The following is a 21,508-nucleotide window of genomic DNA, read 5'->3' as shown; positions in this document are numbered from 1 at the left end:
TTTTGTTGTAAATGTGTTATTTGGGGCTGGGCATCCCACAGTAAGTTGCTCTCAGAGTTCTGATCAGTTAATGGCTTTCTGCAATTCTATCTACTGCAGAAAGAAGCTGCCTTGATGAGGTGCAAGAGCTGAACCTATCTGTAGATATATGGATATAATTTAGGATGTGATTGGCTAATTACACTGCCTTAGAAAAGTAGTAGTAGTGGGTTCTCCTCTAGGTTCCAAGACCATGGAATGGGAGAGAATATTTTCTAGCTATATGTCTGATAGAGGATTAATATCCAGGATATATAATGAACTCAAGATAAAGCGCCAAGAAAGTAATCTAATTGGCATCTATTTCTCAAAGTAAGAAAGAAACATGTCTAAGAAATATCTCAAAAAAAATAGACAACATTCTTAGGGACACACAAATTTGAAAGGCTCAAAAACTGTAATGTACTTGAGATTGCCTCTTGCCCCATCAGAATGGCTAAGATCAAGAAAACAATTGACAATAAATACCGACTAGTGTGTGGGGGAAAGGAAGACCTTCATTCCCTGTTGTTGGATTGCAAACTGGTGCAGGTACTCTGGAAATCAGCATGAAGAATTCTCAGAACTCAGAAGTATATCTGCTGTATGGCCCTCGGCACATGCCTAAAGAACGGCACATCCCACTTCACAGAGATTGGGTTATCCGTGTTCATTGCTGCTCTAATCACAATAGCTGGGAAATGGAAACAACCTAAATGTCCTTCTGATGAAGGATAATAAAAACGTGGACTTACGTTGGATTAGTGAGCTGAAAGTGAATATAAAATCATGAAATTTCAGGTAAATGGGTGTAACTAGGAAATTTTATACTGAATGTGGTCATTCAGACCCAGAAAGATAAAGGCATGTTCACCCTTATTTGTGGTCCTTGCTCCAGATCCTTACTTTAGAGTATATAACGTGAAGCAGCCACCAAAACTAAAAAGAAGTAGGCTAGCCTATGAGTTGAAAAGATTAAATATACTAAGCAGTATAAACCCAGAATTAATTTCAATTATGTGCTGGGTGATTGCAAAGGCATTGGGAGTATCAGTACAAAGTAGAAGCTTGCTATTGAAAAGGCATTAGAAATTGAGAACCTTGCAGTTGTCACTTTTAGAATATAATTATCCCCAAAGACACGAAATTTAAAAGAGTAAAAGCCAAGGCAATGGAGTACTGTGGAGTGGCAAAGCAGCTACATTTCGTGAGGGGCTACTGACTATACAAATACCCTTTCTTCTGAGCGTCTCAATTGAAGAGCAGTAAGGCTCTCTAGTTCTGGTGGTGAGGGTATTAGAAGGAGTCTCTAAAGCAGGCTGGTCACATACACGTTAAGAATTCATGTTTGGTATCTTCACTGTTGGTCGCTTTACTTCTCTGTTCCCAAGATACGTCATGCTTAATAGTGCTGGAAACTCTTTGGCATCTGGACTCTGTTATTTAGAAGAAACCCAGGCTTCTTTGTGATGTTTTCTGGGTGGGCACCCTGAGGCAGAGAGCAAACTGCCAGTTTTAACAAGCAGTGACCCCTTTTCTTTATTGATAGAAGTGAGTCCCTCATCGTTTGAAAGTATTGTTTGGCCCATTACACTATTGTGGCCACAGGTCAACAGAGCCAGTGGTTATCTAATAATATTTTTAAGCCTCATTAGCCAACCTCATTTCGACCTAGGCTCGTGTGAAGTGGTTAAAAACAGAGCAGAAATCCAAAACTGATTTGAGTTTTCCAGTTATTGGCCAATGGGGAAGTTATTTTGTAAGTTTTTTTTTAAATTTCTTTTCTTTGCTTGCAATTGGGAGTGTATAGCTTCCCCTTGCTCGTGTCCTGCAGATCAAGTCATTGTATGGATGCTTCTCACGTGTAAGTGTCCATTAGTGACAGCTTACAATCATAGGTTTGTCCAGCACTTACTGGTGCTGTGCTTGGTGCTAGGGAGCCAAAGATGACGTTTAGGGCTCCTGCTCTCAAGAGGCCACGGGGAGATACAAAGAGAACTAACTTGTGCAGGAGAATAATGAAGCGTTTTGGCATTTCCAGCCTGAGACAACTAATCCCTAAGTGGGAGCCAGGAACGGGGAGATCCCTGAAGAAATGCAGAGGAAGGCTTGTGTTGGGTTATGGAGGCTTCCCTAGAGATGCGTCACTTGAAGAGATTCCAAGCCCAAGGAAGGGAGAACTTTCCAGGGGGCAGAGTATATACTCTAGGAAGTGCTAGCTGTCTGAAATGTCCAGGAGGACAGTTCTTTATGACACAGTGCACTAGAGGGAAGCCGTTCGGGGGTGTCACATGGCTTTAATCCCAACACTCAGGAGGCAGAGACAGGCAGATCTCTGTGAGTTCGCGGCCAGCCTGGTCTACAAGAGCTAGTTCCAGGACAGGTGCCAAAGTTACACAGAGAAAACCCTGTCTCAAAAACAAAAAACAAACAAACAAAAATAACAACAAAAAAAAAACTGAGGGAAAGAGTCCTGTGTTTTTGCCAAGAATTTCAGAGTTTCTCGAATGGCAAGAAATAGTGATGAAAGTATTTTGAGTTGCAGAACAAGCAGCTTGATTAAATTTTCATCATACGACAATTGTGTAAAACGCGGTGTGAAGGATGGAGTGGAGAGACACAGGCTTCAGATGGCCCAGGCAAGCCTGTCTGTGTAACAGACGGGAAGGTGTGCCGTAGGAGGAATAACAGAAAGAACATGGAGGCTAGCATGAGAGACATGGCAACTTCTCCAATTAGGCCACCTGGTGGAGTTAGGACTGGTACCAAGCGTAGAGACTGTGTAGAAATGGAAAGAGGGAAGATGGGGTTTGAGATGGACTGAATCTGAAGTCTGTGGAGCATTCCTGTGAGGTCTCAGAGAGGAAGGGTGTAGCTCAGTAGTAAAGAGCTCACTGTGGGGGGGGGGGGGCAGCAAGGGGATGGGAGAACCGAATGGTGAAAGGTGTTGAACTCATACTCTGGAGAGGTGTTTAGTTTTGGAAGTCATTGGAATGTGGCTGGTGACTGGAGTGTGGAAATAACATGAAACCACCTAGATAAAGCTAAGTGTGTCCTAAGACAGCTAAGGCAGAGCTTGGCATATGGCTAGTGTGGTACTTGAGATGTGGGCACGGGGGAGGAGGAACTCTCAGGAAGGTTTAGTGAGCAGAGTGTTTTCCAGAGAATCCTCCAGAGAAGGAAGAGGTTGTTACCTTGCGGTAGGAAGAACTTGAACGCGAGCAGAAAGGTGAGAGCAAGGGAAGTGGACTCACTTGAAATAGAAAGGCTGATAGGAGGCCGAAGGCCACAGGGGCCTGGGGGCTGACTGTCTCTCTTAGTGGGAAGACAGAGGGCCACATTGGCCATGGTGCTGGGTAGCTGTAAAGAAGTAGGGAGTGCACACGGAGAGCAGACGCTGCCAGATGTCCAGGGCAAGCCCAAGGCCATGGTTTCCAGTGCTCAGTACAATGTGTACTGCCCCTCGCCACCTGGGGAGCTTTCTGCCACCTGCTGCTCCCCGAGGTCAGGCGTCTTCTCATCCCAGGCTCTGGCATTGCCCTGCCCCTGAGCAGCATCACAGTGAAGCTTATGTGTTGATGCCAGGCTAGCCCTCCCTTCTATTTCTTGCTTCTCTCTGTCCTACTGACCTGGAGGTTCCATGCAGTTTCCTTGTTATTGTAACTGGGCCAGCCCTATCAGGTATATATACACACTGACCTGTCCTTCCGGATTCCCATCAAAGCAAGCAGCCTGCCATGTGAGCTCTGGGCTTTGGGACTACTTAATCTCATAAGCATATTCGCTGAGAAAGAAGAAAGAATCTGGAGCAGGTATCACATACGGGTTCTCAGATGACATCAGCTAGGTGGCCAAGTCAATAGGCATACCCCAAAATAATCACTTTCTCTCGCTTTGCTTCTGACTCCTAAGATCTTCGTTCCTTGCTCACAAGCAACTCCAAACTCAAACAAGATTTAGTTGCCACAGTTTAACCAAGGAAAGTCCTGGAACGTGTGCCGTTTCCAGAGAAAGGAACTGTGGTGTCTTGTTTACCGGGGCCTCTGCACAGCACTGGCATTTTATAAACCGCATCCTGGTGTGTGTTTACTTCAGCTGTCTTCGTCTAATGAAAGAGAATGTACTCTGCCCTGGGAAATTTCCTTCAGCCACGAGCCTCAGTTCCCTTAGCCGTGAAAACAAGGCTGGACTAAATCATCTGTACATTCTCTGTAGTTCTCGGCTACTAGAGCCTCGTCATAGAGGCACCCTATTCTCTTTAGGAGGCCTCAAGTGATAAACTGAATTTTAAAGAACAGCCTAGCCTCTGTCACCATCACCTGGTGGCTAGCATTAATCCAATGTGACATTTCATATATCATTGTGGACTCTGTAGTCACCGTCTTGTTCTTTCCACTGTGTTAACCATTCTCTATGTGTATGACTATATCTGCATGTATTTCATCTGTAAATTTGTATCTATTTTATATCTGTATTTGTAAGTATATAAAGAGATAGATAGGTAGGTAGATAGATAGATGTAAAAATAGAGAGGGATTATTCTCATATTTTTTAAAACATAGTACCAGAGATTAAATTTAGGGCCTCTCATTTGCTGAACAAGTTCTTTACCACTACACATCTTGTAGCCCATTTGGTAGCTTTTATTTGGAAATACGGTCTCACTCTGTAACCCAGACAGGCCTTGAACTTGCCATCTTCCTGTCTTGGCATCCCATGTGGCTGTGATTGAAGGCATATCTTTTGATTTTTTTTTTTTTTTTGGTTTTTGATTTTTTTTTTTTTTTTTTTTGGTTCCCTATGTGTTCCATTACTCTGACAAATCTTGCGTGAATCAACAAGTGCCTTATGTAGGCCGGACCAAACTGAAAACGCTAGGGAAATGTATTGGATGACAATTTTATAGGTTAAGTTACTTTAACATGTATGAATATGTTTTTTAAATGTTTTTGACCAAGTAAAATCACCAACTCTAGGAAGGAAATGGATTCAAAGTGTCATGTATTTAACGGAGAACAATGGTTGCTTATGCTCTTTGCTGATTTGCTAATGCCTTAGACCAAGGCTGACCAACAAAAATACACTGATAGCCACATAGATAGGATTTGAAACAGTGTAGTTGCTCTAAAGTGTTCTGAGTTTAAAACACTAAAAAAAAAAGAGGAGATGAAATTAACTTTTATTTTATATTACTCAATACATAAAATTATTTTAGTATGAAATACAAAGCTATATAACATACATAGTATATAATTAAATATAAAATATATGTAATTTTTAAATGTGTATTATAGATTTCATTTAATATTTATGTTTTATTATATAAAGGTAATATAAAATAATATTTTATAGAATTTAAATATATGGATATATAAGCGCAATAAAAAATGATTTGTATAAATAAGATGGAGACTTATTAATGAGATATTTTGCTTTGTTTTACTTTGCTTCTTACATCTTTGAAACTGTATGAGTTTTACACAAACAGTATATCTGAATTCCAATTAGCTGTATTTCCAATGTTTAATTCCACGTGTGGCCAGTGGTACTGAATAGTCTTACATGAGAAGATTAATTTATCATAGATTATTCTTTAAAGCAATATCTGCAATGGCATCCCCAGTGTCATTCTCGAGTCTCAATTGAAATGCAATTTCAGAACGATGTTTAGTTCGGTCATTTGATAATGCCCTGTGCTGCTATTTGGAGGGGGTTATTTCTTTATAGGTGTTTCTTCCAACATTTGTCTGTCATGGTAGAGTGTTCTTCATCTGTCACCTTCACAGTTCACCTTTTCAGGTTAATGGTTTGAAGAAAAGCACCACCATAAATATAGATTAAAATCTGTATGCTGCACTTAAATTAGCATTTGGAAGTCATATAAACAGACACAATCAAAGGTGATATAATTTACACAGCAAATCCTCTCCTCCGTCTCTCTCATTTTCTCTTCATCGGCAAAAGCCGACTATTTGCTCTGTTACTGTTTCTAGTGTCCCAGTTGACAAATGCACATTTTTATATGATTCACACTTGCAGATTTCCTTCACGTTTATTATCTTCGATTGTCAGCCTCCTGGTATGGCTGCTACATTTTTCTGTAGTAGAAAATTTACCTAGGATTGTCCTTTGAAAGCAGAGCTATAGCAACAAAAAAGGAGTGAGACCCTAGGTAGACCACACCCCTTGTGAGCAGTTTGAATTTTCTGCTTTATTTTTTACCCTTTTCCAGTATTCCTCCATGAGAATCTGACTTTGGACCTCAACTTAGACACGTTATCTCCAGTTTTTGGTACCCAATTTCCACATCTCAAAACAGAAGATGTTGCATTTATTATCTCTATGGAGGCTTTCTCTTTGTTATCCAATAGTTCTGAAATTAAAATGGACTGTATAGTTTTTGTGAGAGAGGACATTCTTGTGTCAGCTAGCCTAGTACTTTTTACTGATGTGTAAGGAGACTTAGAGACTTGGAGAGGCGCAAGGATTTGGTGTGGCCGTGGATGTGTCGGATCTTACTGATATTCGGGAGCATTTTAGGAAATCGTTAAAATGTATTTATTTGGGAAAGTTGATTTGAATGGTTTTGTGGAATCATTCCTGTTAATTATGCCCTGGGCACTGGCTGGTTTTGTGTGTCAACTTGACACAATTGTCCTCGGAGAGGAAGGAGCCTCAGTTGAGGAAATGCCTCCTTGCAATCCAGCTGTGAGGTGGTTTCTTAATTAGGAACCAGAGGTGGAGGGCCCAGCCCATGATGATTGGTGGCATCCCTGGACTGGTGGTCCTGGGTTTTATAAGAAAGCAGGCTAAGCAAGCCAGGGGAAGCAAGCCAGTAGGCGGCACCCCATCTACGGCCTCTGCTTCAGTTCCTGCCTCCAGGTCCCAGCTCTGCTTGAGTTCCTGTTCTGACTTCTTCCAATGATGGTCTATGATTGAGAAGTGTAAGCCAAATAAACCCTTTCCTCCACAGTTTGCTTTTTGATCATCGTGTTTCATCGCATCAATAGAAACCCTAACTAAGACACCCTGTATGTCAATGTCCGCATTATTCTAATGTGTGAATAAAATGATCATTTGAAAATATACTAAGACCCTCAGATCATTAACATGAAATGAAACTCTGGCAGTGACTTGCATCCACAAAGTTTAATAAAAACTCAGCCCTCTCTTAGCTGCTTTGAATAAGGTCAGAATTCTGTTTTCCTCGTGTAAGAGTTTTCTGAATCACAAAACTAAGGTATGATCCTGCCCCGCATTTACTTGTGAATTTATGAAATGTCAGAACAACTTTCAGGGGACATAAACCTAGAAATAGAATCTGCTGCATGTTCAAGTAATCATGTATGAAAATCTAGAGAGAAGCCCTGTGATATTGTAAAGAGAAAAACACCCACTAAAATCTAGTCAGAACCGCTGTGATTTGTTTAGCCTGTGGAAGGTTAATTGAGCCTCCTACGCTCTGTGACACTCTCCCTTCTCAACACATGAAGACACAATCTGATGAGCCAAGATTTTAAAATAATAAATGCAGTTAACTGTGCCTGGAGAAACTGTTCCTTTTTTCAGTGTTCTTAATGAAACTAGTTTAATAATTATACTCAAAACATACTCCTAGTCATAAGAATTATAAAATTCATTGACATATAGGAAAGCGACCAGAGATAAACATCTAGAATAAAAGAATTAAGAGCATGCGCTGGCAAAAGAACTGCAGACACTCAGCTAAGTGTTACCTGGACACCTAGGCTGCCTGATGCTTTTCTCATGCTTTCATGAGGCAAGCCCCAGAGCCGGCGTTGCACACCCAGAGCCGGCGTTGCACACCCAGAGCCGCCGTTGCACACCCAGAGCCGCCATTGCACGCCCAGGCTGCTTCAGTTTCTTTGGCTTATATGTCTGCACTCCATATGTCTGTTGTGACTGGCATTCAACCTGAAGTTACACACCAGAGAAGTAGATGGAAAGACCTATTCCAGTTTATTTGGAAGCAACCAGTGGTCAACTAACTGAAGACAAGTAAGGTACAGCTGAGATTTATAAAATAATTGCTAGCATGTAGGTTTCGGCATATGAAAGTAACTCATTTTAAAAATTGGTCGTTTTTAGATGAGATTAAGCTATTAAATAATATAGAAATGGTGCAAGGAGATGACATTAATTATTAACTAGTCAGTGGGAAGCTGGAGCCAAGAGACATCAGAAGCTTAACCTTTGTGACAGATGCTCAAACTTCCTCACCAGCAAAGGCAGCAGCGTTTAAAAGATACTCACTAAATGGGAAAGAAATACCTGAGTGTCCACCCTCTGGTGTCTGAGAATAAATTTAAGTGATGAAAGGGCCCGGGTGTCTTCAGTGATGGGCCCTGCATCTCCCTGGTGCATGTGTTTGTGTGGTGATGATGCATAGCTGTGAATGGCTGGTCCCACCCACCGCTGCTCTTCCCCCCCCACCATATCCACTCACACCATATCCCTGTCCATAACCACTGATTCTTAGAGACTTGACCCAGAAGCCACATAGGAAACCATCGCTGCTCGTTCTCTTCAATGTTGCTTTAGCACTGGGCACTGGCTCTTGCTTGCCATGCGTTTTCTATCACAGGTCACGCCGGCAATTCCCTAACACAGCTCTCCTGTGCAGTTATAGGCATATGGTCAGAGATATCTGTGATATATACTGATGGTTTAATTGTAAAGAATGGTTCTGTATTTCATCAGATCCACGAAGTCACTGCCATAAGGCCTACTATTTATGTTTCTTGAAATAAAGGTGACAGCTAAATATTTGGCAAGGTAATGATGATTGTGACAGATATCTGGTTTCAGAGATGTTGAAGTGTGGACAGATTTGCACCCTCGATTTGATGCTCTGTGGTCCACCAATGCTGGTGTTAGGGAGGAATGGTCTTGTCGAGGGGTTCTTCCAGCAGGCTACCTCATTCCTGCATGATGGCCCACTTATCAGAGACTTGAATGGTGATATACGCAGCAGAACTGAAAAACTCTCAGATAGTGACTTTTTTTTCTAAAATAGAGAAATTTTGAATAAATGATAGAGGAAAATTAAAAATTTTAATATGCAATTAAAGGCAACTCTACCATAAGCTCAGTATATACCCAAGGAAACAGTATCTGTATTCGTGTTCTTCATCTAGCAAAAGAACTTTCCATTGACTGGGAGAGAAAATTCTACCACCAAAACTGAAAGGGGGATCATAAGCATGAAGGTTTCTACAGGAAACATGACACACTTAAAAAATTCACGAGGAAGCTAGTTGGCGATTAAAACATTCTCGTGGGTTGACAGCATCAGAGTGGCAGAATGATGATCCATCTTCCCTTATTTCATGAGTATTGGCTCAAGAACCTTAGATTATTTTCGTAAGTTTTATGTAATCAAAGGTGCAACCAGCTAACTTCATTGATGTGAGGACTCATGGGAAAGTGTTTGAGGCCAGAACAAGTGTTCATTACAGCTGAAACCAGACTGCTTGGAATGAAAATACCTTCCTCTTACCGTGTTGTCAAGAAGAATCCAGTATCGTGCCAGCAAGGATAGACTGACTACGTCAATATGTAGCAACAAGTCAGATTCTACTTCAGCATTCTGTGAACCTCAGATTATTGTAGGGAGAAAACCAAGACTTTTGTTTATGTCCATGGCCATTTTAAAAGTGATGCTTAAAAGACAAGTGTGCAAGTAGTTAATACCTTTTATTTGTTTGTATTGGGATATCGAATTGAGAGCTCAGTACAGGAAGCATTTCTAAAGAAGGAAAATGGACATCATGATTGTACAGAACCCCAGTACAAAATATGAAGTGCTCCTCTTCCCTGTTCCTAGGTTCTCACAGGGCAAGATGATCTCTCAGTTTCATGGGGTGACTAGAATAAACCAGGGTTTTCATGCCTGACCCTGGGCTATGAGGCAAATCTATTGCAACACTGTTAAGGAGCAGCTTGGAAAACTCAAAGAAGTTATCATCAAAGTGGCAGGAGCGAACTTCTGAGCAGAAAGACATTCTTTCCTTTTACTTCTGTCCTGGACAAAGAGCCCACTGCTCAGGGAATCACTGCTGCCTTGCTAGGATTGTTTTACTGAAATAAAACTTATCTTCATTATTAACTTTTAGAGCCCAATATCTTTGAACAGATCTATCGTCACCATCATCATCACCAGCAGCATCATTTTATCATCATCATGGGTGATTTTTCTTGAGAAAAACACAGACATTCTTGTGGACAAGGTATACTGATTGAGATATCAGTGTCCTTGTCTGCATGGCACTTGAATTCTACAATCAATTTGAAACTATTGACAACTTTGTTCTCTCTTACAGTGAAACATTTTTACAGGAGAATTTATCAAGTTTCATATGTCTGATCCTATTGCATAAGCCTGTACGGTATTTCAATTGTCCTTACTATCAATGGTACTCTGTCTAACACTGTAGCCCCTAACCCCAGGAGACTATGGACTGTTCAGTGGGGCCAGTCTGAATTGAAACTCAATGTGTAGGTAAAATATACAACTCATCTTGGACTGGCTCAAGTGTGACGGAGGAAAACAGCCTAGAAATTTTTAGATTGGTTACCTTTTCAAATTTTTAGAGATGTTAGGCTAAATAATAAATTAAAGTTAAGTTTCGTTGTTTTGATTTTACAATGGCTGTCAGATCATTTCTAACTACACTGTAGCTGAGAGTGTTTTCTTATTGGACGGAGCTAATTTAGATAATAAGTTGGTTCCAGTCAAAGACATTGCCTATTTCATATTAATTAGTCCCCAATGAGTGGTTTTTTTTTACCCTTTTAAAAATTTTTTTATTGAGAAAAGGAAAAAAAAGCAAGTTTCCGCCTCCTCCCAGCCTCCCATTTCCCTTCCCCTCCTCCCTCCCTTCTCCCCCTCCTCCCACCCTTCTTCCCCTCCCCCCACTCCTCTCCCCCTCCCTCTCCAGTCCAAAGAGCAGCCAGGGTTCCCTGCCCTGTCGAAAGTCCAAGGTCCTCCCCCCTCCGTCCATATCTAGGAAGGTGAACATCCAAACTGGCTAGGCTCCCACAAAGCCAGCACATTAAGTAGGATCAAAACCCCGTGCCATTGTCCTTGGCTTCTCAGCAGCCCTCATTGTTCGCCATGTTCAGAGAGTCCGGTTTTATCCCGTGCTTTTTCAGTCACAGTCCAGCTGGCCTTGGTGAGCTCCCAATAGATCAGCCCCACTGTCTCCGTGGGTGGATGCACCCCTCGTGGTCCTGACTTCTTTGCTCATGTTCTCCCTCCTTCTGCTCCTCATTGGGACCTTGGGAGCTCAGTCTAGTGCTCCAGTGTGGATCTCTGTCTCTACCTCCATCCATCACCAGATGAAGGTTCTATGGTGATACACAAGATATTCATCAGTATTGCTATAGGATAGGGTCATTTCAGGTTCCCTATCCTCAGCTGCCCAAGGAACTAACTGGGGACATCGCCTTGGGCTCCTGGGAGCCACTCTAGGTTTGATTAACTAGAATGTCAAACTAAAAAGAAAGGGTTATAATTTTATCTATTATTTTTGTTATTATTATTATCTCATAGAGGTATGAGAAAGAGAGAAGGGTAGATCGTGAATGGGTAGGCTGTGAATGTGGAATTCAGGTTTTTCCCACCTTGTTAGCAGTTCTGGAGATGGAGCTTGGGTTGTCAGGCTGGTAAGACAAGCATATCTACCTGCTGCACCATGTCGACAGCCTCGGAATGCTTTTGACTACTGATGGTGGTGCTGGCAGTTTAGGAAATGATAGCGCAAGTTGGGATAGGTTGGGTTTAGAAAATCTAAGGTATTTATTAGTTGTCCTGGTGTGTGGTGTTTGAATGTTTGTAGAAAGAGACAGAAGCTCTGACTGTAGCTGCTTTAGTGTGAGATACTCAGATATACCCGCATGGCTTACCTATTTGATTACCCATGTTTCTGTTGCATCTTGCCATGTTTCTTTAAGAAAGATCCATGTCCAGAAAGGGTTTCCTTGCACTTAGTCACAGTTCTTAGACTTTAATATGCTTAGAAATCACATTAATATGCAAATTTTGTTGTAGCTGTGAGTTTACAGACCCTATGCTCGATATTCTAGTTCGGTGGGGAAGGAGAGTATCCCCGCCTGTCACGCGGGAGACCAGGGAAGCAGAAGCAGCGGCTGGGAGCACGCTGGCCAAATTTATATGCAAACATTAGCCCGAGACGAACACGCCCCCAAGGGGCGGGACTTACACACCAGAGCAGCATGGTGCAGTAGCTAGGCAGCAGTTCTGGGGGTGCACTACCAGATGGTGTGTAGTCTAGTAGCATCCGGAGAGTCTGTGTAGGGGAGGCACTTTGCTCACTGATATTTGTTGTTGGTGTAAAGAACTAAAGTGGATAGATATTTTAGTGAGCAAAATTAATCAAAAATGTTACAGTAAAGCAAGCAATCAACAGAAGCAAAATCAAAGACCATCTATTTAATGGGAAAAAACACTTACAAACCATGTAGATGTAGTGTTCAAAGAACTCAATAACAAAAACAGTTCAATTTTAAAATGAGGAAAGGACCAAATAGACCTTTGTCTAAAAAAAACAAACAAATTGTCAACAAAACTACAGAAAGATGCTCAGCATCACTGATAATCAGGGAAATGCAAACTAAAACCAAAATGAGCTGATGTATCATAATGCCTGCTGGAGTAAAGAGGCAAAGGTGTGGAAATTTGGGACCACATTTCCTGCTGCAGGGATATTCAGTGTAGAAGATCAAAATGAAACAAAACAAAAGCTACCATAGCTACTCCACTTCTGATTGTAAATCATTTGTATAAGAGAAGAATCCTGAAGAGCTATATGGTACATATGTTCATTGCATCATTATCCATAGTAGCTAACCGTGAGAGTAACCCAAGTGTCAGTGGCGCATGGACACACATATAATGAACTATTAGCATTAAAGGGGAAGGAGGGAGTTGATTCTTTCATTCTTTAAGGAAATCGTGCAAAGTGAAAGAAGCCAATCACAAAACACAAATACCACTTGGTTACACTAATAATGAGGTATCTGAAGTTGTGAAAGTCACAATCAGAAAGTTTAATGGTGATTGCCAGGGCCAGACACGAGATGATAGTGAGTTGCCAGTTCAATGGGTATGATGTTTCAGTCATGCAAGATGAACCATCTTTTAGATCTGTTGCACAGAAATGCCCTACAGTACACTGTCATGTACATGTAAAAAAAAAATGAGAAAGGAATCTCAGCTCAGGAAGATGTGAGTTTGACCCCAGGACCCACATAAGAAGCACATGTCTGTAAACCCATCTCTGGGGAGGGAGAGGCCAAGGATTCCCTTGTGAATCTCTCCGGTCTCAGTGCGAAATTCTGTCTCATAAAACAAGGTGGACAAATGATGTCGACACATACGTGCACACACATTAATGCACACACACCTGCATTTATATACCCCAAAACAGATTAAAATTCAGTTTTATTCCAATAATGAATAAATGAATCAAAAGTACTAATTCACTTAATAGTTCATGGCAAATCAAACTCAGTGGAAGAGTATATCAATCTCATTTCTTATGTGCATTTTTATGATAATTTTTGTTGGAAGTGTCAAGTGACTGTAGCTGGAACATGTCTGTGGAGGTGAGAAAGCTTGAACATAGCTTTGAATAAAACGCAGAGTGGATGACAAAGCACGTTCACCTTGAGTGTCCTTCCCGGGGCAATTTCTCTTGATGCCTGGATGCCCTGCACGAGGAAGAGAAAGGAAAGGGGTGTCTGTGATCAGTTGCTGTCATTTCAGACACTCAGGAAAAGCCCATTATTCCCTGTCATCACAATATTTGCTGCTGAAAAACTTAAATACTCACTGCCATTTTCTTAAAACATTTTAAAACAAAGACCCACCAACAAACGACAGCAACAGCGACAAAACCCCCTTGTGATTTTAAGAGTGCTAGTTAGCAGACCCGCCTGAGATTTACTCATCAGTTGATTGACAGGCATCCAGAGTGCTAGTGAGCACACCCTTGGCAGCCAGAGGTCTTATGGCAGGCAGAGGCCCTTACTGTCGCAGAACTGCTCGGCAAGTTGGAGTGCTGTCCGGGCAGCTGGCGGGCTTTGCCCTTGGGACTGGCCTGCTGTATGAGGGGAGCAAGCAGATTGAGGGCAAAGACACAGGTGACTCCCAGATTTACTAAAAATAGTTTGCTGGCCTGATGTATGTATACACCCTTCTCCACTGCCCTCTTAGCATCCTGTATCTACCTATTGGGTCTTTGAGGATTTGGGTTTTTAAATTTTTTGTCTTTTTGTTTTTGAAATGTTCTGATTTATCTCCCTAAGATCTTGAGTATGAAATACGAAGAAGATACTAATACTCGCCATGTGTCTTAAACCTTGAGGATGCTCCATGCATACTTGAGACCACTGTGCAGCTCTCAGACCATATCCTGCAGCCTCCCTACCGGTTTCTGCTGCCTGGAACAAAGACGTCATCGTGTCTAGCAAATTCTTTATGCCAGAAGAGCATAGTACTCTATTAGAATGTATAATTTTTGTGTTTTATGTATCAGTAAAAGTAAAGTTAATTTGAAATTATGTAAAAGAGGGCAGTAAGACTGGACCAGTGAGATGACTCAGCAGATTATGGCTGTGATCACCAACCTAAGAACCTGAGGTAGATCCACAGAACCCAGATGGTACAAGCAGAAAATTTACCCTCAGTGTCCTCTGACCTCTATGTAAACACCATGGCATATGCATTGACACAGGCGAACGTGCTAAGTAGCTGTTTTAAGCATTGTGATCTCAACAGTTGAACATGCACAGTTGGTGTAGGTTCATATCCTGCACTCTGGCCTCGCCACAGTTGGACCCATTTATTTGTTGCTGATTGTTTTTGTTTAAACAACTGTATGTTTTATAAAAATATGAACTCTAAAGTCTTTGAAGAATGGTTTTTAAAATAAATTACACAATATTGGTCTTGTCAATGATATACAGCATTATTTCATGTATTTTAAGCTTCATAGAAATGTCAACATATTTGATATAGTCTTACAAACCCTGCTTATTTTTTTTTTATCACTACCCTACCTGTTCTTTCCCTAAGGCTTCATTTGGGCTATTCGCTCCAGTGTTGCTCAGCTAAGCCATTTTTGACACCAATACCTGGCATTATTGTAGAACAGTTTTTGACCCTTATCATGCAAGTAGATCTGGGCTTGACTGAAAACGCATCATGTGTTGAATTAATGCATAATTGTTGCTTAGTGTATAACTATTAAATGCATTTGTTTTATTTCAGGATTAATATAACGTATCACACCTTGCTTTTTTCTCTGCCCCTTCTCAAATCAACAGTAGAAAAAGAAGCATGTCAGGACACAAATGGTAAGGAATTTGTTTCCTGTTTTTCCATTGGAGGATGATAAGTGGAAATTACACAGTTAATGCTTAATAAGTGGGGATAAAATGGGATGATAAGGAGATTTTAGCAAGAAATAACTACCTGTCTACTTTCTGATGTGAGTGTAGCCTGGTTTACTCTCTCTGATTAATGTGGCATAAAAACCAAGCAACAGAAGTGTTGCAAATACTCAGGTTACTTGTATTTGCTAAGAAATTCTCTTGGGTATACATCTGCTCTTAGGAATCTAAGGGTAATTTTTCTTACCACCATTTCATATACCCTAATAACTCGATGTATTTTTGCTTCTGTCTTGTTTATAGCTTCCACTGTTGGAGGCCCAGTGTGAAGTTATGTGGGGTGCCTAAAGAGTGATTATACAATCAATCAAGCACTATGGCTTGATCAGCTTTGTTGTAGACACAACTTCATCATTTGTGAACATTCAGAAACTAAGCATAGTTAGACACGGCACTCATGATAGCCCTGTCGTGTATGTGCCCGTAACACATCTAAGCAACATGTGAGCCTCTTAGAAGTTCTTTCCTTGGTATTTCTTAGCACGTGGGTGAAGCTGCCACCCACCAAACAACAAGAATGTTGTCAAGTTACACCTTCTTTAATTTGTGTCATAAAATATATAATAGTTTTATTTTCATCTGTTAAAAGTTATATGAAATATACTTTTTATCCTTCCCTTCTTACCAAGAAGATTATCAGGCCCAAAGCCCTCTGTAATGTCAACTTTTAAACTTCAAAAGAATTTTTGCACATCTTAAAATAAAAATTTAAAAAAATAATTAATAAATGGCTAAGGTTATTCTTGAGCATTGTCACTGAACATACATCCAACAGTTGTCAGACTGTTATTATATTAATTTCATCTTGCCTCATTATGTCCCTGAGCTGGCTCATCTCAGCACCACCACAGTGACTGGCACGTCCTGGAATTCTCAGTACTCACTCCTTTAGGGATGAGAAAGCCCCAAGATTGTAGGTAGCACCTTTACAGCTCAGCTTTGTGGCTTGCTGCAGAAACACTACAAGGTCTCGCTTTTCATTCTCTGTGACTTCGAGCAAGACCGTTAGCATTTGGAAACCGGTTTCCAAATTTGTCAAATGATGGGTATATGTGCTTGCTAGATTTCTAAAGCACTCCTGATTTTTTTTTTACTCCGTGGAACTTTTTTCTGTTGAAATATAATTATGGATGAAAAAAATAAAAGATCCAATACAAAGTCCATCCAGTACCTCATTTTTTCAGAATCTCATTTCCCTGAGATAATCTATTTGGGCTAGATCCTTCCAATCTTTTAATGTGCACATTATATAGAATTGTCATCTTTTTCATATATGATATAACTCTTTTATTTTCTCTAATATGAGACCAAAATAAATCTCTGAGGTAATAAAGATAGTAATGACACTCTCACAAAGTCCTATCTTCTTTAACAAAAATAGTTATCATTAAGGACAACATCAGACGGATTTCCTGGCTTTCTGAGACTAACCATGCGAATTGGCCTTGTAAGCAAGCATAATGGGCTTACAAATGAAGAGTGTAAATCATCAAGTTTGAGATACAACGTTTTGCTACAATGTTACTAAGCAGCTCCTGCTTTAGAATGTCAGCTTGGCACATGTAGAGTGGTGACGGGCTAGGGTGGGAGGAAGGAAGATTTGTTGAGTTTTTGTAGCAGGAACTGAGCCAAGTAGGATGTAGACAGAGCAAGGGGGAGGGATGGAACACCAAGGAGGAGGGATGGAACACTGAGGAGGAGGGATGGAAAACCGAGGAGGAGGGATGGGAACACCGAGAAGGAGGGATAGAGCACCAAGAACAAATCTTCTCATAGAATTTGGGGTCCTCTGATCACTCTTATGGAATTTGATATCATTCTCAATTGTCTTCCTAATTTTTCTTTACATATTTTTATTCGCTTTTTATTTCAGTGTTCCTAAGAAATTACTTTCTATCTATATTTTAAGCATTTATGTTGAATAATTTAGTGTTTCGGCACCCAGAAATCCCTAACTAACACTGTAGAGTTTATTCTTTTGCTTTATTGTTGTAAGAACAATTAATAATAAATCTACGCTCTCCATAGCGTTTAAAGTGCACAATTCTGATTGTTAGCTGTAGGTCCAGTGGTAGCAAATCTCCGGAGCTTACTCCTTTTAGCATAACTGTAACCTTATGACTGGGTTAGCCATTCCCCACGTTTCCCTTCCCCCAGACGCAGCCACCGTTCTTCTCCCTGACTCCGAGCCTGACAGTTTTAGATGCCTCTGTAGCAGATTTTAGACATGCTATTTTTCAGCCCCTTATCTACTGTTCTGCCGTCACCCCACCGTGACATAATGGAGGCATGGAAAGATGTGCTCCTGTCTATCCTTATCTCTGACTCCCGGAGCTGTTCTGAACTAGTTACTGGCTTCCATGGCCTCACTCTTTCTAACCACCAAAAGGAATGTATGCCCAACCCAGAATACACATATATATTCTTCTTGATGTTCAATTTCTTGATTTTCTTAAGATTCAGAATTTTCTCACTCTAACTTTTAAAATTGTGGAGTAAGTTAGAAAGAATTAACTGATTTTCATAGTTTAATAACCCCAAAAGAACAGAGGTTATTTGTATGTTTATCTGCAATGTAAATGTACATGAGAAAATTGTCATATCTAAAACACTTCATAGTGTAGTATCTTAATACTTTTAAAAGCCACGAGTAAGATAACTCTCTACTGTTTTTGGCAGTTATTCCTGGGAACTGCAGGACCGGTTTTCTCAAGATAAGTCAGTTGTCAATAAGATGCAACAGAAATACTGGGAAACGAAGCAGGCCTTTATCAAGGCAACAGGGAAGAAGGAAGATGAGCATGTTGTTGCCTCTGATGCAGACCTGGATGCCAAGCTGGAGGTAAGCTCTTCAGAGCCCTTGGGCCTAGCAAAGGTGCCTTGCAAGAGTCAAAACCTTAGAGCAAACTTGCTAGGTGGTCTTAGTTTGCTCAAGTTAGACAGTGAGGGAAATCTAGGATCAGACCAGCTCAATCCTAGCATATTTTCAATCTACAAATTCTGACCCTAGCACACCTCTTTTAATGTGTTTTCAAGCACTGTGTTGGAATGCGCGGTGTGTGGTAAATTCAAGGAAGTGTTTGTTGAAGTATTAAACACAATTAAAAATCTGTTCCTTATATCTAAGGTCCTAGAATTAAACATTAAAACCAGGCAAATGTTTAGTCAATGACAAACAAAATGAATTGTAGAGTCTAGAAAGGTTGTTACTAAGCCATGGAAAATTCTAGAATGCATTAACCAGATAGCAAACAATTTAAAATCCAGTTGCGTTGTGGAATGTTTGTTTACACTGTGAGGATGTGTCTTTGCCAAGGTGTCTTCTCTTGATTTAGTGAAGATCTGAATGGCTAATAGTTGGCAGGAAGAGGTTAGGCAGGACTTCTGGGCACAGAGAGGACACTAGGAACAAGAAAGGCAGAGATGAGGGCTGGAGAGATGGCTCAGTGGTTAAGAGCATTGACTGCTCTTCCAGAGGTCCTGAGTTCAATTTCCAGCAACCATATGGTGGCTCACAACCCCTGGTTATAAGATCTGGTGCCAACTTCTGTCTTCAGGGACACATGCAGGCAGACCATTGTATATATAATAAATAAATAAAACTTAAAAAAAAAAGAAAAGAAAGGCAGAGATGACAACCAGACATGGAACAAAAGTCATGTGGTAAAAATGTAGCTTAATAAAAATATGGATTAATTTAAGTTGTCAGAGCAAGTGGGGCAAGCCTAAGTTAAGGCTGGGTTCTGGTAATTAATATTAAGTCTGCATGTCGTTATTCGGGAGCTGGTTGGTGGACAGAGAAAAACTTGTGCCATGGTTGGTCTACTGCATGAGTTTGAGTTGAAGACCTGCTGAATCATTTTCCTGCTGAGCATTTTTGCCTGTCATTTTTATTATATCTTGAAAACAAGCATCAGTACTGAGTGGCAGGCCACAGAGGAAAAAGATGTCCCGTGGATGATAGTCAATAGAATCTCTTACATTTAATATGGTGGCTAAAGTTAATGAGCTGAACATTCCTGAGACTGCAGTTAAAAGCTGAAGATTCAAAGCCTTTGCTAGAAGGGTGGTTAAGTTGTAGCCAAGGGCTAAGGGGACATCATGTAGCTGTCAGTTACAGAGGAACGTCTTTTGTATGGAAGAGGAGTGCACCCATATTATGAGTCTGAGGGCAGAAACAGACCCAGGCCAGACTTTCTAAGTTTAGGCTAATGAGAGATGGGCTGGCTTTGAGATGCCCTGCACAGTGGAATATGAGCCACTTTTGCCCTTGCAACAAGAGTGCTTCCTTGTCCCAGCTATTCTGAGGGTTGAATGAGTGTAATTCAAGGTATAACAATAATTTTTTGAGTGCTTATCATCCTGGCAATCCACTTTCTGAATGTTCCTGACATACCTGGCCTCTGCTTCCCTCCCCTGGATCTTTTTTTTTTTTTTCCTCTACCAATCTTGTGCTATTCACCCAATGCTCCAGCCATTATGGCTTTTCCTCAGATCTCGGAATACAACCAGCTAGTTCAGACTTGTCAAAGCAGTTCCGTGGTCTGCCTGGACTCGTTCCCCTACGTCTTTCCTTGAATGACTCATTCTCAGTTCTCACAGCCTAAAAGTCACTTTGAAAAGCCTTACCTCACCGTGCTGTTTACAGTCCCTGACTATCTACCCACGGAACAGCTGTTCACTAACATATGGCCCAGCTTCGTTTTGCTCAGAGTACTCATTTCTGCCACAGAAACCCCTGTGGAGGGTAAACAGTCAGTCTAGAACTAAACCCTTCGGATGCACCGTCCACGGGAAAACCTCAGGTGTAGCTTGTTTGCGTACCTTTTCTCCACTAGGAGGTCAAATTCCATGTCCGCATTAATCACCACTATGTCCCCAACCTGTTCCAGGCACAGTTTTCAACTGGATGGCTGTGTAAATAGCCACTATATGTTAAGACAAACAGTATCAGCCCTTAACCCTTTCTCTCCTGTCACTGGAAATTGTGAAATTGAAGCTGATTGGGTGCTGTTTCAGGAGAGATTGTACCATGGAACAGAGTAGAAAGAAGAAGTGTCTTTTCTGATACTTGTATCGTAAATACAGTTTAAACCATTCTAAGTTGTATATGCTTTTCATGTCTCATAGATTTTTTTTAGCAAGCTAGTAAGTATAAGCATTTTCCAAAAAAGGTAAGCTTGGCATAGTAGTAGCCTTGTGATCCCAGCACTCTGGAGGTTGAAGCAGGAGGATTGCCAGTATGAGCTTCACAGCCAGACCCTGTTTCAATGATATAGTAATTTAATATTTCAATTAATTTGCTACTGTCTTAAACAATACCTTTATATGGAAGTTTTGCAGCAGCATATTTTTTGAAGTAACTATACTTTCATCTAAACAGCCACTGTTTTAGTTCATGCATCCAAAGTATTTGGCCCGTGACTTCGTGTTTTGCTCACCAAAGGGATTTCTGTCCCAAAAAGTACTAATATAGTTATGAATATTAATAGAGAAAATGGGTCCCTCAGTAGAACATGAGAATGATGTGCAAAGTATTATGGAGTGTTCTCACGCTGAATTACCTGCAGAAGGCTAGTTTGCTCTGCTGGCCCAGAACATCTGTACCCATACCAAGCTTTCTTGATAGATGAAGAGCTGGGGAAGTGTTTGATATGTAAGCACAATGGCCTGAGTTTGGATCTCCGGAACTCATGTAGAAGCAGGACAAGGTGGTGAAGGCAGGCAGAAGCAGTTAGATCCTGGGGGCTTGCTTGCCAGCGAGTCAGTAAGAGTTCTTGTCTCGGACAATCAGGTCATGGGCCATTGTGATGGTTCAGTGAGTCCGAGTTTTTGCTGGACAATCTTGACAGCTGAACTTTGATCCCCAGAACCCACTGCAGAAGGGGAGAACTGACTGCTGGAAGTAGTTTTCTGATCTCTATTGCACAGTGTGATACATTCACATACAACACTCTCTCTCTCTCTCTCTCTCTCTCTCTCTCTCTCTCTC

The 21,508-nt window shown here is 41.0% G+C and overlaps 1 protein-coding gene across 4 annotated transcripts in view; it reads left to right on the top strand.

Annotated features, from left to right (window-relative positions):
* Positions 1–21,508, top strand: part of Ica1 (islet cell autoantigen 1) — a 144,828-nt gene that overhangs the window by 4,626 nt on the left and 118,694 nt on the right. For 2 of the 4 annotated variants that reach the window (XM_026787529.1, XM_026787528.1), the window contains exons 2-3: positions 15,391–15,420; positions 18,196–18,358. In XM_026787529.1, coding sequence (XP_026643330.1) covers positions 15,404–15,420; positions 18,196–18,358 — 180 coding nt within the window. In that variant the 5' untranslated portion in view covers positions 15,391–15,403. Of the gene's footprint in view, positions 1–15,334; positions 15,421–18,195; positions 18,359–21,508 lie in introns of all 4 variants that reach the window. The other 2 variants (XM_026787527.1, XM_005363717.2) reach the window with 1 other exon arrangement.

Source organism: Microtus ochrogaster, linkage group LG10 (genome assembly GCF_000317375.1).
Source record: "Microtus ochrogaster isolate Prairie Vole_2 linkage group LG10, MicOch1.0, whole genome shotgun sequence".
Lineage (NCBI taxonomy): Eukaryota > Metazoa > Chordata > Mammalia > Rodentia > Cricetidae > Microtus > Microtus ochrogaster.
This window is presented reverse-complemented; position numbering and strand designations above follow the sequence as displayed.